The sequence below is a fragment of the Sus scrofa genome, chromosome 18 (genome assembly GCF_000003025.6).
Source record: "Sus scrofa isolate TJ Tabasco breed Duroc chromosome 18, Sscrofa11.1, whole genome shotgun sequence".
Taxonomy (NCBI): domain Eukaryota; kingdom Metazoa; phylum Chordata; class Mammalia; order Artiodactyla; family Suidae; genus Sus; species Sus scrofa.
Genome location: NC_010460.4, coordinates 3891344 through 3908290, shown reverse-complemented (window position 1 = coordinate 3908290; position 16947 = coordinate 3891344). Strand labels below are relative to the sequence as shown.

General features: G+C 50.8%; 1 protein-coding gene across 1 annotated transcript in view; it reads left to right on the top strand.

Annotated features, from left to right (window-relative positions):
• The window catches only part of DPP6 (dipeptidyl peptidase like 6), a 757367-nt gene continuing 742865 nt past the window's right edge, over window positions 2446-16947 (top strand). Inside the window, 1 exon segment of the mRNA XM_021079151.1 lies at window positions 2446-3120. Coding sequence (XP_020934810.1) covers window positions 2881-3120 — 240 coding nt within the window. The 5' untranslated portion in view covers window positions 2446-2880.

Sequence of the window (16947 nt, the reverse complement as noted above, 5' to 3'; positions counted from 1 at the left end):
TAGCTTTTTTTTTTTTTCATTTTATACACTATTTTAAATAAAAACTACTGAGGCTGTCGGAATTATTTAGTCAGGGTTTTTAACTTCTACCAAATTGTAATTTGAAGACCCACGGGCTCACTTGGGATTAAAATGCTAAGAGCCAGGCACTCGTGTGCCCTTCTTATCTCACTTTCCATCTATTCTGTTCTTGCAGATAGGCACACATTTATGAAGTATTGTGTGTAGTATCGAAACTATTTCCGTATAAATACTGTGTTTTGTATAAACTATCCTGGTACAAGAACTATTTATCATGATTCTTTCAATTTGTGCAAATACATAGTCACCTTTCATACATATGTGTGCACATATATTTCAAAAGTCAGACCCTAACAGTGTCTATATTTAGTGAAATGTCAGCTCTAGTTGCTGCAGCGAGGAGCAGCAGGGGCTTGCCTTTTAAGTGGCTTTGGAAAGGCAGCTTCAAGGATCTAAAGCACAGCTGGGCGCAGGAGGAGAGCTAAGAGCAAGATTTCCTATTTATCCAAACGTGATGACTTTTCAAGTTTAGTTTTATGGTTCTAGTAATTGTTGCCTCTGTCTTCAAAGTCAAGGGAAGCATTGATGCCCTAGGTCTGTGGGTGGGACATCTGTCTGTGCTATGGTGTTGGTGGTGGGGGAGCCTCCCAGCTGTCTGGATACTGGTTGTATTTGTTTCTACAGTTTCTGTAAAGGAAACATTCTTTCGCATGATAAGATTGCACTAATCCTCTTATTGAAGGGAAACCACAGTGGATTTGATTAAACAGAGGATAGGTGTGGTATAAATTTAAATTCGAGCCAGACTACCTGCTAGATGGACAGCTTGGGAAGAGGGTGGAAAGGATTGCAATGGGGTCTTCTCCCAATTATTCGCCTGCATCCAGTTTCTCCCCCCAAGTTCAGTTCACAGAGGGAGGAAGCAATTTCAGGACCAGGGACCAGCGAGGACGGAGGTGTCTGTCTGTCCTCAGTCTGTCTGTCTGTCTCTCTCTCTGGGATTTCTGGGCCTGGACAGGGTGCCAGGAGATGACCTTGGACTCAGATCTAACAAAGGCTGGCAGCCTGCAGTAGGGCCTGCCGATTGCCCGAGGCCTCGCCTGCTTTTCTGAAATGGCCACGGAAACCAAGGCGGAGCAGAAGCACCGCTGGAAGGTGAAGATGCCCACGCTGACCTGGAGTGGAAGGGGCAGCGTGGCGTCTGGACCGGTCCAATCTCTCCACCCACCACCCTTCCTCCGGAATGCAGGGTCCTAGTCTTGGCTGAGCTCAGGTTGGGACAGATCCATCCCAACCAGAGGGTAGCAAACAACTGGGAAAGGGCTGCGCGGGGAGGATGGGGGTTCGAGACCAGAAGGACGGGCGCCCAGATCCTCAAGAAAGACGATGGTGCGGACTCCAGCAGGAGAGAGAGGATCCCCGAGGCCAGAGGCCTGGAGGAATGGACCCCGGGAAAGGGAGGGGAGAAAGCAGCCAGTCAGCCTGCGGTCTGGAGTCGGAGCCCAGCGCCGAGGCACAGCCCATGTTTTTCCACACAGGGGCGCTGGAGCACGTTTTAATGCAGCAAGATGAGAATGCGCACGCTGACCCGTGCACCCCACCTGGGGTCGTTTCAGCCCTCCCACTGCCCCTCACGGGGGTGGAGGGGGAGGACGGGCTTTGGAAAAGTTGCCAGCATCACGGCTGTCGCCGCCTCCGATGGCATTTATTGGAGAAGAAAATGGAGTTCGCGATACACACAAATAAGTGCGAGCAGGAGCGTTTCATGGAGTTGCTCTGAAGGCAGCCACAGGCCTTCCCCAGCTTGCCTTCCGTGACCTTTTCCTTCCCTTTTTGCTGAGATCGGGCGAAGGAAAAGGGATGTTTTTGGAGACGGGCTTGGCTTGGGAAGGAAGGGGCGGGGGTCGTCAGAGACCACGTCCCCTGAGCGCCCCCTCTCGCAGCCCCGCAGTTTGATCTCTCCACCCTCCGCCCCGCCCCGTGCGCACCCCTAGGCTCTAGGGGTCTCGACTCGAGCTGTGTCAAGTTAGGCAAGAACAGCTGGGAGAGAAACACGAGGGGGAAGCGCCTGCGAGGGCGCGGGGCTGCAGCTGCCAGCCGGGCGAGCGCGTGGACGCGGAGCGCAGCCCCGCGCTGAGCCGAGGCTGGCGTCAGGGGGTGGGGGGGAGGCCTCCCCCTCCCTCCGTGCCCCCGACGCCCCCTCCCCATCGCCCACCCCTTCTCGGCCTGCGCTCTCTGCGCTCCCGGGGCCCGGAACCCCGGATCCCGCAGCGCGTCCCCGATCCCAGCCCGCACCCCGACTGCGTGGCCCCGCCGCCTCCTGGCTGCCAGCCCCGGCCACCCGGGCCCCGTTCAGGGCGGGTGGAGGGGCCGCGTGGGGAGAGGGAGGGGGAGGAGCAGCGGCGCGGGGGGCCCGGGGCGGGGGAGCGCGGAGATTCGCTCCGGATGCTCGCCCGTCTCTAGGTGGTGCCAAATTCCAGGGCCTAGGCATTTTCCCTCCCTTTACGTTGTTTTGGTGGTTGTGTTTGCCCTTCGTTCGGTGGCTGTGATTAGGCCGTGCGTGGCCGCGGCGAGGAGTTGCAAAGCAGAACAGAAAAGAGGGAGCGAACACACCCCCAGACCCCGGCCTCGCCGAGCCGCCGGGGGAGGGGGCGGAGGAGGCTGAGCCCGGCCGTCGCCCAGCGGCGACTTGAGAGTGGCGCGCGGGAGGAGCGGCTGCGCTGCCGCGGTCCTTTCTTCTCCCTCTTCTCCGTCTTCGTCCCCGGGTCCCCCGCCGCGGGTGGGGAGCGGGACCCCGAGAGGGAAAAGCCGAGAGAAAAACGCCCGGGAGAAGGCCGGCGCGAGCGCGCGCGGAGACCGATGGCTTCGCTGTACCAGAGGTTCACCGGCAAGATCAACACCTCGCGGTCCTTCCCGGCGCCCCCGGAGGCGAGTCGCCTCCTGGGCGGCCAGGGGCCCGAGGAAGACGGCGCGGGACCCAAGCCCCTCGGAGCCCAGGCGCCCGCGGCGGGGCCCCGGGAGCGCGGCGGCGGCGGCGGCGGCGCGGGTGGCCGGCCCCGGTTCCAGTACCAGGCGCGGAGCGACTGTGACGACGAGGACGTAAGAGCATCTTGGTGGGTGGGTGGGTGGAGGGCGGCGCGGGGCTCGGGCGGCGCGCGGGGAAGACGCGCCGGCGCCGCGTCTGCGGGGGTCTTGGGGCGCCCGCCTCGCTCCCCTCCCCCATGCCTCCCGGGAGCGCCCCACAAATACACTCCTTGCGCGGATGTCGGTCACCGCCGTCCTGGAGCGGGTCCCTGTCTGCAGCGGCGGCGCCCAGGAGTTGGTGGCTTTCGGAGAGCAGCGTTGGTGGAGCTGCGCCGCTGGGATGTGGAACAGGCTGGGGGTCAGGGATGAGTGGATGTCTGGTGTCTAGTGCATGGTTCCCTGGATCCGAAGGAGAGAATTCCATCTGTCTCTGCTTACAAGTTGGTTTCTCTTTTCTTTCTCCCTTTGCTCTCGCCGCCCTCCCTCCCTCCTTTTCTTCTTCTTCCTCTTTCTCTTCTTCGTCTCTGACTCCTTTGTAACTGGAGGAAGAGACGGTCTTAGGCTCTTTTCCTCCCCCTCCCACCTGTCACTGGAATCTGTCTTGTGCCCTCCTGACCTCCCAGGCTGCCCCTTCACACACGTGCCTCCACCCCTCACTTCTCCACCACTTCCCCCTTCCCTCCACTGCCCGTAGGGTGATGGTGATGGTGGTGGTTTTGCCTTCTGAAAAAATACAATGCAAGCCCCGGCATCCGCCCAATCTCCTGTCCCAGGGCCCAGCACAATTTTTGCTGATGCCAGTCGGGCCCTGCCTGTCCGGGATCCTAACCTTGGACTAGCAACAATCTCAGACTGTGTCAGCGGAAAACTTCTCCAGGAGCGCGTTTTCTACTCTTCTTGGGCTGGAAGCCTGGGTTTCAAAGGTTGGATTTGCATATCACCTTAGTAACAGATGACTCAGGCAGGACACCAGCCGCCGGGGATGATGGATGATGGATGAGTCGGCCACCTTTCTTGATCCCTTCAGCTATAGGAGGGCCAGGGAGAGAGGAAACATGTTTCTGAGACCTCCTCTTGCCAGAAAAAAAAAAAAAAAAGAGAGAAAAATCCCAGGCAAGCACTCAGACAGGCAGGCAGGGCTGGCTGGGCTGATGCAGCCCCTCGAGATAGCCTGGGTGTGCGGGATTGTAGAGCTGACTGCGTGTGGCCCTGGGAGTTTCCCACCTGGACAGCCCCTGGGCCCAGGTCCTCACATATGCCTCTCAGACAAGCCTCTCTGCCCTGATGTACGCAGGGCGGTTCATGTCCCTGCACTGAGCGGGTCGTTCAGCGTATGTCCTGCCTTGGGTCACTGGTTTCTGTTTGGTGTTATGAATGGGGGATGTGGAGACTACCATAGAGATGATGAAAGTTTGTGGGACTTGTGTGGGGGGGGGGCGTGCGCGTGTGCGCGCACACACACACACACACACACGTATCAGATCTTCTCGAGATTTTCTTATTTTGGATTATTTCCAGGCTCCCCGGGTTGCTTAGAGAGCTCTCAGAGAGACGTCCCTGGCTTCCGTGGGTCAGGTCCTGAGTGAAATGCTTGAATTCTCAGGCTCAAGGATCCAGAATCTTTAAGGACGGGTCTCACTGGGGCAGTTGAAACATTCTCAAGGATGGAACTATTGAGAATCTTGGGGAAGACAACTGAGCTGCAATGCAGACAGAAGTGAGGCACCTTTTGCCTTAAATCTGACTTAAGACTGTTGGGTCCTGTTCTGCTTGGGCGAAGAACGACGAGTGATTTCTTCTTTCCTGGCTCTAGGTGTCGCTAGGAGAAAGGACACCGGAGGCTTTCTGAATTGCGTTTTAGATGCTCTTCACCCATCCTCCCCACCCCCCATCTTAGCTTTGAACTATATTCCTTCTTTTCAGTTTGATATATGTCTAGAACTGTTTCTCAGGTCAGCAAAAGGCTAGAACCGAGGAACACATTATGAATTTAACATTTGCAAATGATTTCTGCTGAATGACTTGACAGGGTACATGTAATTTACATTCATTGACTTCTGAGATCAGTGGTTTTTTTTTTTTCCTGGAAAATACAGAAAAGTGTATATGTGTGTGCATAAATGTAAATATAGTGTATTGTATATAGTATCCTTAGGAAATACATACATACGTATATGTATATATACACCATATTTAAAACGTATGATGAAACAATGACACCTGGCTAAATGTGGTATGAATGTCTTGAAAACCTTTATGTGCTTTTCTCAGAAAAATATACAAAATTGGAAACAGCGTGTCTAAAAATCTACTAAAAGATGTATGTATTAAACAAATTACTCTTCCTCTAGGAGCAATGGCTGCAATTTGCTTGATAGGAGTTATTACTATCTGAAGAAAGTAGATGGAAACACCGCTTTTCTAGAGTTCCCCTGTGGTGCAGTGGGTTAAGGATCTGCATTGTCACTGCAGCGCTCCAGTCCCTGCTGTGGCGAGGGTTTGATCCCTGTCCCGGGAACTTCCGCATGTTTTGCCCACAGCCAAAAAAATAATGACTGCTTTTCTGGTATTAGTCGTTGTCACAAATAAAGAATCATGAGTAATCATTCTGCTACCCAGATTTAAACCTGGAGATATAAACTAGTTAGGGACACATTGCACATTATTCTGTGTATCTTTGGTGTGACCATGTGACATTTCCCTAAACAGTTTGGCTCCCAGTGGCACAGGTGGGAGCTATCCAAGGTCCTGAAGCATCCTCTGCATCAGCACACAGGACCTCTTCAGCACTACGTCTGGAGTCCCAACAGTAAGCTGGTGGTATTATCATTCTTCTGTAGCTTGTGGTCAGGGAAGGCTGTTCCATGGAACAGGTGCAGCTCTCCACCTTGGTTACTGAGATGCTGGTAAGCAGCCTACCTTTAAAATCCAATGAAATGTCTGCCTTCTCTGTCTTCCTCTGTACAAAGGGGGAAAGAAAATATAGTTCTTGAGCTCTGTACGTGTGTACGCAACATGCCTGAATGTGACCGAGAGTGGCAGTTCCTCGCAAAATAAAATTGAAGGTAGTCCCCAGGTTTAGAAGAGAGGGGTCACATGCTGAGGTCATGTGGCAGGTAACTAACTGGCAGTGCAGTGCCTATCTTCACCAACTACACACCGCAGGGACTGCTCCACTGTGTGGCACCACATCAGACCCTCTTTGGGGTGGGTGAGTTTTAAGACATGATGTTCAGCCTTGAAATAGAAATAAAGCCAGATCGCTTTTTTGATTAGCGTTTCCCCATCAATCTTAGATTTATTTAAATATGAAGTCAGTAACATGGGAATCCCCTAGATTTCTTTAAATATAAAGGCAATGATGTGGGAACCCCCTTTCAGTAATCAATAGCTGTTTTGAGGTAAAACTCATTCTCTATGTTTAAAAATAAGTTGACTCTTAAAGGAAATGGTGCCGGAAGTGACTTTTACTGGCGTTTAAAAACTTCCAATAAGAAATAACTTCAACTAATTTCACGATACTGAACCCTGTCATGTCCCTGCTCGAGCTTTTCCTTTGGGTTTCATAAAGGCTCTGGATGTCTTGGAGCCCTGTCCAGACAGTAGTCCTCTTGGAGCCATGTCAGCATGTTCCTGTATTCTTCATTTTTGGTGACACGTGATTTCCTAACAATACAAATGTGATGACAGTAGATTTCAAAACAGCAAATTGGCCAAAACAGAGATTGAGCAAAAATCACTGCTCATGATGTCTATCAGCTTATGATGTATTTCATCTTCCTGAATGTCTGCGGCAACCAGCCCTTCGTCTCACTCTCCACGCTGATTTTTCACTGGTATGATGTCAACAACCTCTTAGTTTCTCCTTGGGGTTCATCAGCATTAATTTTTTAGGTAGCATAGTTCCACAGAAATCCTTATATGCCCGTTACTTTCTTTTGCTCCAATTTTAAATGCTTCTTTCAATATTTAATTACACATTATCTTGAGAAAAAGGCTCAAACTTCCACCCATCGGCACGATCCCTTTGGTTGCATGACTCACGTGCCAGTGCTGAGTGTAACTCACCTACAGAACAGCGATCGGATCTTGCAGGGTCATTTGGAGCTTCCAGCTTCTGCATCAAGCCATCTACAACGGATTCCATCAACGTGTGACAAAGATCCTCTTGCCCTTGTTAGCTGGGTGGCAGACTTCCTGTGATTGTCTTCCCTGCAGAAACTGCCCAGGAATGTCATCAGTGTCCTCTTAATGGCGTTGTTTTAATGGCCTGAGTGATCTTTAATCTTTGTTGTCATCACTTTTGCTCTTGAGGACACCCCCCTGCCCTTCAACCCTTTTTCTTGGGCTCTTTCGTAATGTTGCATGAATTCCTGTCCTCTTCTCTCTGACCTCGGCCTTGGCAACTCTTTGGTCCATCATTTTTCCCTCCTCCCTTTAGTGCAGGAGATTGGAGAACCTACACTCTCAGGTTTGGGTGAAGACTTTCCATGCTTTCCCTTCCATGCTTTCTTCTTACGATGCAGTAGATGCTGGATGAATGAGGATGAAGACAAAGGGAGCTGAGTATATTTTGCAGCTTTGGTATGCACAGATGGCAAAATTATTACTAATTTTATTACTCAAATTATTCCTCTGATGGACCTCTCCTAGGATTTCTTCGGAAGGTCATCTGCTTCTCTGTTTCCCAGACTTGCGGAAGTGTGGATTGGAAGAACTGTGGAGTCACCACTTGATCTCTCTTACCAGCTTCCCTCCGCATGCCAAGCAGCTGCCCTAGATGGTTGCTGTGGTACTGACAAGATAATCCATGTGGACTATATTCCTAACACTGCCACTCCCCTTCTCTCATTCCAAATAACTTTCTGCCTCATCTCCTTATTTCTGCGTCTCTTAAAGCTGTCTCTTCCACCCTTGAGCGTGGCCTGCAATATACATAAGGATGCACAGTTACCTTTGCTCAGTATCTTGATGTCCTCCTTGTGCCATGAAGTATTTCCCTAGATAAGCATTGAGGTACCCTGGTGGGTTTCATGCCCTAACACACTGTATCCTGGTTCCCTGCTGGATCCCATCGCTGTCTTCCTGAAAAAGTTTGTTTTCTTCGCTTCAGAATGTAGGTTAAACTCATGAGAAGTGTTTCCTGCCTAAAACAGCCACTCTTGGAATGTTTTGGGAAAGGATCCATAGCACAGTGATACCGATCTTTGCTGACTGTCTCAGGCCAGAGCCTGGAGTCATAATTGGGAAGTCGTCTATGTCACAAGGAAATAAGACTGGTGACGTCAGGATTGAGTACCAGCTGACTGATGGCGAAGCCCAACATAGCATCAAAAGTGCATTGCCTCTGCATTGCACCTTGTATTTTTAAAAAACACCACTGCGTGTATCTCATTTCACCTTCATCCTTCCCTCGGCTGGGAGGAGAACCATAACAAAGAGCTCATCTGTTGCTGGAAGATGAAGAAGGCTCAGCCTGACTTTTTTCCTTTGGATGAGGCAGTTGTCGACTAGGAATTAGAGCAAACACATGTCAACGTGTTAACAAGCCTTTGCTCTCTGGAGTCAGCCAAAAAAGTGTGTTTGCTGAAAGCCAAATTTATGTATGAAAAATGAGCATTCTGCCTTTTCAGTCGATGCGAGTTCTGTGTAGCAGTAAGACATTTGGAAGTGGGCATGGCAGCCTCCTTTCTGCTTTCCTTTTATTCCTGCCAGTGCACACTTTTAAATAATTTACTTGTGTATGTTACTTGTAGATTTAGGGAGGTCTGAAGCCTTAGAGTAACGTAACATCCATTTATATTTTTGACAATGGACTCAAATCCCTTTCCCTCATCAGATTAATATCCTAGCATCATTGCGTAGACAGGAATTTCTCCAGATGTTGGCTTTGGACATTTTTTTTCTGGGTCAAATAGAGCTTTTTATTTCATACCCCAAGCCTTTTCTCCTTCAGAGGCAGCATGATTAATGAGCTTAATTTTTGCAAGCAACTGGCAGGAGTTGCTGAGTAAGATGTACATGCTGATTGCATATAACCCTGTTCCTTTTAATTACTCTGATGATAACAATGCATTTATCAAGTGCATACGAAATGCTTCTTCGCCGTGTGCAATATTGATCCCTGTCATAGGACATTGCCTGTAAAGATAATCTGTACAGGAATTCTTTTCAAATTAAATTCTGCCTAATTTAGTGTTAAGGGCACTGAGTGCCCATGTGCCGTCTGATGATTTGCTTCCATTTTAAGCACATTGCTTTGGTTTTATGTACATGTAAAAAAAAAAAAAAAAAGCACTCAGCCTTTCTGGTTAATGACTTTGGGGAACATATTCTCTCTAGAATGATCTGGTATCGTGAGATTATCTGAAATCGAACATTTAAACATTTGAGAACGTCTCATTTTACACACGAGAAGACGACGCGTAATTGTGTGAATAAGATTGTGCGAATCACGTGTGTTCTCTGGACCTCAGCGCAGCTCAGCCTCCCCTCTGTCCTGTCTCCTTTTCAGTCTACTCTGTGGCTCCATAATTGAGTGGAGGAATTCGCGTAATTATATCACTGCATTTTAAAAGTCTGAACATTATGAAATCTAACAGCCTAAATGATTTCGGTTCTAAATGGGTATGCTAATTGCTAGAGAGAAAAACAAACAGTTTGGCCCCAGTAGTATACACGTTTTCCCTGCATGGGTTTCCCCAATAGTTTTACTGTTTTCTCCATATATGTCTTTTTTTTCTTCTCCCTCTCTCTTTTTTAAGGCTGCACTGGGCCATGTGAAAGTTCCCGGGCTCGGGGTCACATTGGAGCTGCAGCTACAGGCCTATGCCCCAGCCATGGCAACACCAGATCTGAGCTGCATCTGTGACCTACACCACAGCGCAGCTCATGGCAACGCCAGATCCATGGTGGGGAGTCCCTTCATGTATTTCCTTCTGTTTCCCAACACCTCCCAGATTCATTTGAAGCACAAGAAATGTTCAGCTTTATCCCATGATCAAGGAACATATATGGGGAATTTCGCAGGAAGCCTAGAAGCCAGTAAGGCCCCCAAGATCTAGAGAGAAGCCGTTTAGGTGGTGAGCGCCCTGCTTCCCAGATCGGAGCATCTCAGTTGGCAGCAGCAGGTCCCGGGGATGCTCTGGGCAAAGGCCTGGCGGGGATGGAGCTCTTGGAGGGATGCAGGAAAGAGGGAGAGGCCAGGCGCTGCATATGGAGCAGTTCTCACGTCAGAAAAGACAAGCCGACCTTCACTTAAACCTGCGGCGTGCAGAGAAACAGCTTGAAGGCATTTAGTTTGCACTAAAATCATCCGAGTGCGAGTGAAAACACACACACACAGTTTTTATTTTCTTATTAAAAGATAGTTGATTTACAGTGTTGGGTCACTTTCTGCTGTACGCCAAAGTGACCCAGTCATGCATATACACGTTCTTTCTCCCATATTATCTCCCATCATGGTCTATCCCAGGAGACTGGACAGAGTTCCCTGTGCTGCACAGCAGGACCTCATTGCTTCTCCATTCTCAATGGAATAGTTGGCGTCTGCTAACCCCAGGCTTCCCGACCCTCCCCCTTGGCAACCACAAGTCTGTTCTCCTTGTCTGGGAGTCTGATGCTGTTCTGTAGACAGGTTCATTTCACACACTTTTTTTTTTTTTTTTGGTCATTTTAGGGCTACACCCGCGGCATATGGAGGTTGCCAGGCTAGGGGTCAAATTGGAGCTGTAGCTGCCGGCCTACGCCAGAGCCACAGCCACGCCAAATCCGAGCCATGTCTGCAACCAACACCACAGCTCACAGCAACGCCAGATCCTTAACCCACTGAGCAAGGCCAGGGATCGAACCCGCAACCTTATGGTTCCTAGTCGGATTCGTTAGCTACTGCGCCACAACGGGGACTCCCACACACGGTTATTAATTCTCAGTGAACTTAAGGATCTTTCTTAAGTCACAGTCACTGTAAAAACCAATTTTTAACTTTCTGTAGTGTTTGGATTTCATGTGCTGTCAGCTTTTACCTTAGATAATTTGGGGTCAATTTAACATGCTTCTGTTAAAAAGAAGTGGGATAGGTGACATCAGCATCGTCCCCAGCTGGGACTTGAGAAGCCCAATGGGGCCTTTCCATCTCCTATTGTTTACTGTTTAGGAAGATTTATTTTAAAGACAGAACTACTGGGACTTCTCGTTGTGACTCAGTGGGTTAAGAGCCCAACTAGTGTCCATGAAGATGTGGGTTCGATCCCTGGCCTTGCTCCATGGGTTAAGGATCCAGCATTATCATAAGCTGTGGTGTAAGTCACAGATGCGGTTCAGGTCCAGCATTGCTGTGGCTGTGGTGTAGGCTGGCAGCTGCAGCACCGATTCAGCCCCTAGCCCGGGAACTTCCACATGCTATAAAAAGAAAAATTGTTTTAAAAAGATAGAACTACTGGAATTAAGAGAGCCGCTTCATATAGCAACGGGCTCTTTGCTATATGATCTGTGATGTATTTATGTGATTGTATGTATTTATCGTATTTGATGTGTACCTAATATATTTTAAGGTGACATCAGCCAGAAAGGCAGCAGGAATGGAACAAGGGAACATTGAAAGAACTAGAAATAACGGAAGCTGGAAGGGAAGGAAGGACAAGGCAGAAACCAGAGCGGAGAAGTGCAGGAATCAGGGCTCCAGTCTCCTTCACTATTTTCTCTAAAACACTCGCACTATTAAGCTGTACGCAGACCCTGCCCGTGACTCATGCACAATGTCCTCCAATAATTAAAAGATTGAAAACAAAAAGGAGAACCCTCTTTAAAAGTCCTAGGAGGGGGAGTTCCCGTCATGGCGCAGTGGTTAACGAATCTGACTAGGAACCATGAGGTTTCGGGTTCGATCCCTGGCCTTGCTCAGTGGGTTGAGGATCCGGCGTTGCCCTGGGCTGTGGTGTAGGTTGCAGACACGGCTCGGATCCTGCATTGCTGTGGCTGTGGTGTAGGCCGGCGGGTACAGCTCCGGTTCGACCCCTAGCCTGGGAACCTCCATATGCTGCGAGAGTGGCCCAAGAAATGGCAAAAAGACCAAAAAAAAAAAAAAAAAGTCCTAAGAGATGATGTTGGGACAGCATCACCCGGCTTGAGCCCATGGGCGTGGGGGCTAAACGTTACTGTGGGGGCGTCCCGTGCACAGCGTCTGGACCCTGATGGCATCATCTGTGGGCAGAACCAGCACTTCCTCACCTTCTTCTACGGGAAGTTGCCTTCCACCTTCCTGCATCTCACACCAGACTTCTTAGTTCTCAAAAGGACGGAAGTGGAGATCCCTCTGGGAGTCAGCAGGTGCTCAGTGCAGGAGTCTTCTCCATCTCGTCATTCCCTGTCTTTAGGGGGCATGTTTGCTGGGTGACGAGGAGGAATAAGAAGGGACCTGTTTCCTGAAACACAGGTGTGTGCGTTCGTGGCAGGGGTCAGGTGGGGAGGGAGGAACTGGACAGTCGGAGTGGACAGGTGGGTTTCTAGATAGGGAGGATGAAAGCAAACGTTGTAGCCGCCAGGGTCTCGAGGAGGGTCAGCCTTAGAAACCCGCTTTCCGGGCTTTGGCTGGAGAGCTTTCAAGTCAGAAAGGGGGTCAGAGGTTCACTCCGGGAGGCCTTGACTTTCCCCGCGAGGAGCGACGTCTCAGGCCCTGAGTCTGTGTCCTTGGTGGGTGCTCTGCTCTTCCGTGTTAAGTGGATCCTGGACTCCATTTTACACAGACCTGCTTTTAGGGTGTAGACACAGGCCTGCTTCTCAGGAACAGAGAGCATCGTCGGTATTCTTTCTCCCCAGTCCGGGTCCTGGCCAGGGCCCAGTAATCTGCATTTTTGCATGTGGAAGGGTGTCACGAGCGTCTTTGCCTTCTCCCCAGGTTTTTCGTTCCTCCGAATGGATGGAAAATTCAGCTCCTAAAGGCCTGCTTCTCTGTCGGAGGGAGAGGGGGGGTGCCATAAAAGAGGGGACACCGTTTCTATAGCAACAGCGGCTGCCTGTGATGGGCAGGGCTGTCTGGTTTCCTTGTCGGGCACTGGCCTCCGAGAACAGCAATCCCTGATACGCTTCCTCGCCGCTGTCCTGAGGCTCCGCTGAGATCCTATCAGCCAGTGGCTTTTGTTTCCACAGGTACGAGGAGCGCACCTGAGCGGAATCCTGATGTTGTCTGATCTTTCATCCTGCTGCCTCTGCTCCAGCGGGTCTTTTTTTTTTTCATCATAGCCGTAGGAAGAGCACAGTCTTATTCTTTAGGCTTTTACTGCTCCTGGGCTTCATCACTGTGTCTCTGAAGCAGGGCAGGGCTCGAGGGGTCATTTCTGGCCCCCCGTGTCTACCACCCCCGCTTCCAGACACCTGACAATCCTCTTCCTCCGTTCAGAGACTTCCAGAAGTTTTCCCACCATTGCCCAAGCGGTGCTGCCTCTTGTCCCCAGCTGGTGCATCCTGATGCCAGGCCAGCCCACTGCCGTCTCTTCTCACCTCACTGCTGACAGCGGCTCTTGAGGGTCAGAGCTGCCCTCGCTTCTCCGGGCTGGGAACCATGCAGGGGCCGCCCAGTTCCCCAGTTCAAGCCAAGGTTCCTGTAACGACCGGAAAGCCCTGCGTGAGCGGCCTTCACCTTGGCTGTGCCGTCTGCCTGACCACCCTTCCTTCCTGCCCCCCAGGTCTCTGCTTCAGCATCGCTCTCTCAAGGGTCCACACCGCCCGCCCGCCTTGCTGATAGGCAGCCTCCCCCCGTTCCTGATGTGCCCCACCCGAGCTTCCCTCTCCCCAGAGCGTTTCTCACCGTCAGTATGTTACGTCATTTTCTTCTTACACCTGTTTTATTTTTGTCACCGCTGCTTGGGTATCAGCCAGCTAGTCTCAGGATCTCCGGCTGATTCGTTTCCCGATGTCTCCTGGTGCCTCGTACGGTGCCCGGTACAAAGCGCTCAGGAGGGTCTTTGTTAAAGGGGTGGATGAAGACTGATCGCCTTCCGGCACGGAATCTCTGCTCGCTTCTGCTGGACCGATCACAGGGCCCTTACCCCACTTCTCCCGATTTCTTTTGAAGTTGAAAGAATTCAGAAACTGGAATGCTGAGCCTCCTGCGTGGCTGCTTTGCAAGTGTCTGCAAATGGATCCTCTTCCTTGCGGGAGCTCATGTGTTGTTGAGTTGAATCAGGCTCTTCCTTCAGACAGCAGTCGAGACAAAATAGTTGCCAGGGAGGCAGTAGAATTTACTTTTGTAGGACCTGCTTGAGATGCATAATAGTTAGCATTTGTAATGTGTTGTCTGAGTTTAAAAATCCGTATGAATTAGGAGTTCCCGTCGTGGTGCAGTGGTGAACGAATCCGACCAGGAACCATGAGGTTGCGAGTTCGATCCCTGGCCTTGCTCAGTGGATTAAGAATCCGGCGTTGCCGTGAGCTGTGGTGTAGGTCGCAGACGTGGCTCGGATCCCACGTTGCTGTGGCTGTGGTGTAGGCCGGCGGTTACAGCTTCGATTAGACCCCTAGCCTGGGAACCTCCATGTGCCGTGAGTGTGACCCTAGAAAAGACAAAAAGACCGAAAAAAAAAATCAGTATGAATTAAATTTTCTATGTCTGTTTCTGCTGACCCTGTGTGTGTGTGTGTTTATCAGAGAAAGTCATCCCGTTAGGGAAAATGCAAATCTTTGAGAAGAAAAGATTCTTATAAATAGAGCAGTAGCAATAAGTTGGTTTTGATTAGAAATTTGCATTTTACCTAATTTTTAAGTTAAGGGGAGGAAAAAGATCACATCGTCTTTTTCCCACAGTACCTGTGCTCCTCTCTTTCTCTGGCAGGTAGAAAGTCAAATCAGAGTGTTTTTCAACCTGGACATCTTTAGAAGGAAACTGAAGTTCCCAGACCAAAATGCACAGATTTGGGCAGAAACAAAATGTTCCTGGATTCTGTAATTTATTTGAAACTGCCCGAGGCTCTGTGGCTACCTGCGACATTCGTTTTTATGATAATAAAGTCAGAGCTGTCTGCACTTGGGATGGAATTAGAACAGGGAGCTGGAACCTTTAGGTCTGACCCTGACATGCCTTTCTCTGTCCGTCTACACCCTGGCCTGGCAGGGCTGCCCTCCAGAACCTGTCTCACGTCTGCAGTGAAACCTTTTTTTTTTTTTTGGCTTTTTAGGCCACACCTGTGGCCTATACAAGTTCCCAGGCTAGGGGTCGAATCGGAGCTGCAGCTGCCAGCCCACATCACAGCCACAGCCATGCCAGATTCGAGCTGAGTCTGTGACCTACAGCACAGCTCACAGCAACGCCAGATCCTTAACCCACTGAGCGGGCCCAGGGATGGAACCCGTGTCCTCATGGTTCTTAACCCACTCAGCCACAATGGGAACTCCTGCAGCGAGCCTTGGATTCAAGACTCCTTGAAGCAATTATGCGAAATAAAGATTTGCAGTTTCGTTTTCTATGGCCAGACGGGGTGGGGTCGTGGATAGATGCTGTGTGTTCTCTTATGCCCTGACCCAACAGGGCTGAGCTGTTTCACCACTTTGTGGGTGGAAGGGGAGAGCCGTCACACCAGACCCTCCGTTTGGAGTAGGTCTGTGTCACAGGCAGTGATCTGAACGGGTCATCGGGGACCTGCAGGCAAGCTCATCTTTCATCTAAAGACACACTAATAAGCACGTGCAGTTCCTTATTTGTCAGCCGGGGCAGAGTGCAGGCAATTAGATAAAGATAATGCAGCAGATAATAAGGAGGTGCATAGCCCTGGACTTTGGCTCTCTGACCACCGGATTTAAAGTAGCCAGAGTGCCTCAGAACACGTAAGGCCAAAATCTGCCCCCCAGATCTCCCCAAAGTATGATTTCTGCGGTAATGACGTGCAGAATAGGACGGTGGGTTAATGTGCCAGACTTGCAAAACTGGACAGCCTACTTCAAGTCTAGAGAGAGAGGGGTGGATGGTGCACTTGAGAAGCCACCTCACACCCCTCCCCCTGTCTGGCTGTCTGCACCTGAGAGGCCCAGGGAGCCCTGGACCCTGCAGAGCCACCGGCAGAATGGCCCTGGCAGGGGATCCACCCCCAGGGCCCGCCGTCCCCCTCGCTGGCTCTGAGCCTCAGGTGTGCAATTGCAGGTGCTCAGGGATGATCCCAGAGCCACCACATCAGCCTCGACTGTGGGAGCACGGTCATCCAGTGGTCCAGGACACACAATTGTCCCGAGGAGGAGGGAGGCCACGGGGTATGTGGGTGGGGGTCGGGGGAGGGCGCCTCGGGGAGGACAGCAGCCTGGCATGCAGACTCGGGGTTCTGGGAGCCGGGGCAGGGGATGGGATCCAGGAAGGTCATATGTCTCGGGGGCGGGGGGAAGCATCCTGTGAGCACTATGTCCACCTTAACTGACCCGTAGAAGCCAGACCCCAGGCCTCGTTTGAATTTGTTGTGATTTTTCAGGCTGCTTCCTGAGTGATGAGTTCCTGATTGGAGCCTCCAGAGCTTGAGCCTCTCTTTAAAGCAATTACACCTTTATTTTTTTCTGGCTGTATCCATGGAAGGTTCTAGTTCAGGGATCCAACCTGTGCCACAGCAGTGACAACACCAGAACCATAACCTGCTGAGCCACCAAGGACCTCCAGCCATTGTGCTTTGAGAATATTTTACTTGGAGTTCCTGCTGTGGCATAGTGGGTGAAGACTCTAACTGCAGCTGCTCAGGTCGCTGTGGAGGTGTGGCTTCGATCACAGGTTAAAGGATCTGGCATTGATGCAGCTGCAGCATAGGCCACAGCTGCGGCTCGGATTTGGTCCCTGGCCCAGGAACTGCCATGTGCCCCAGGTACAACCAGAAAAAAAATTTTTTTTAATAAAAGAAAATCTTTCACTTGTCTGTACCATTTCATATGAGAAAG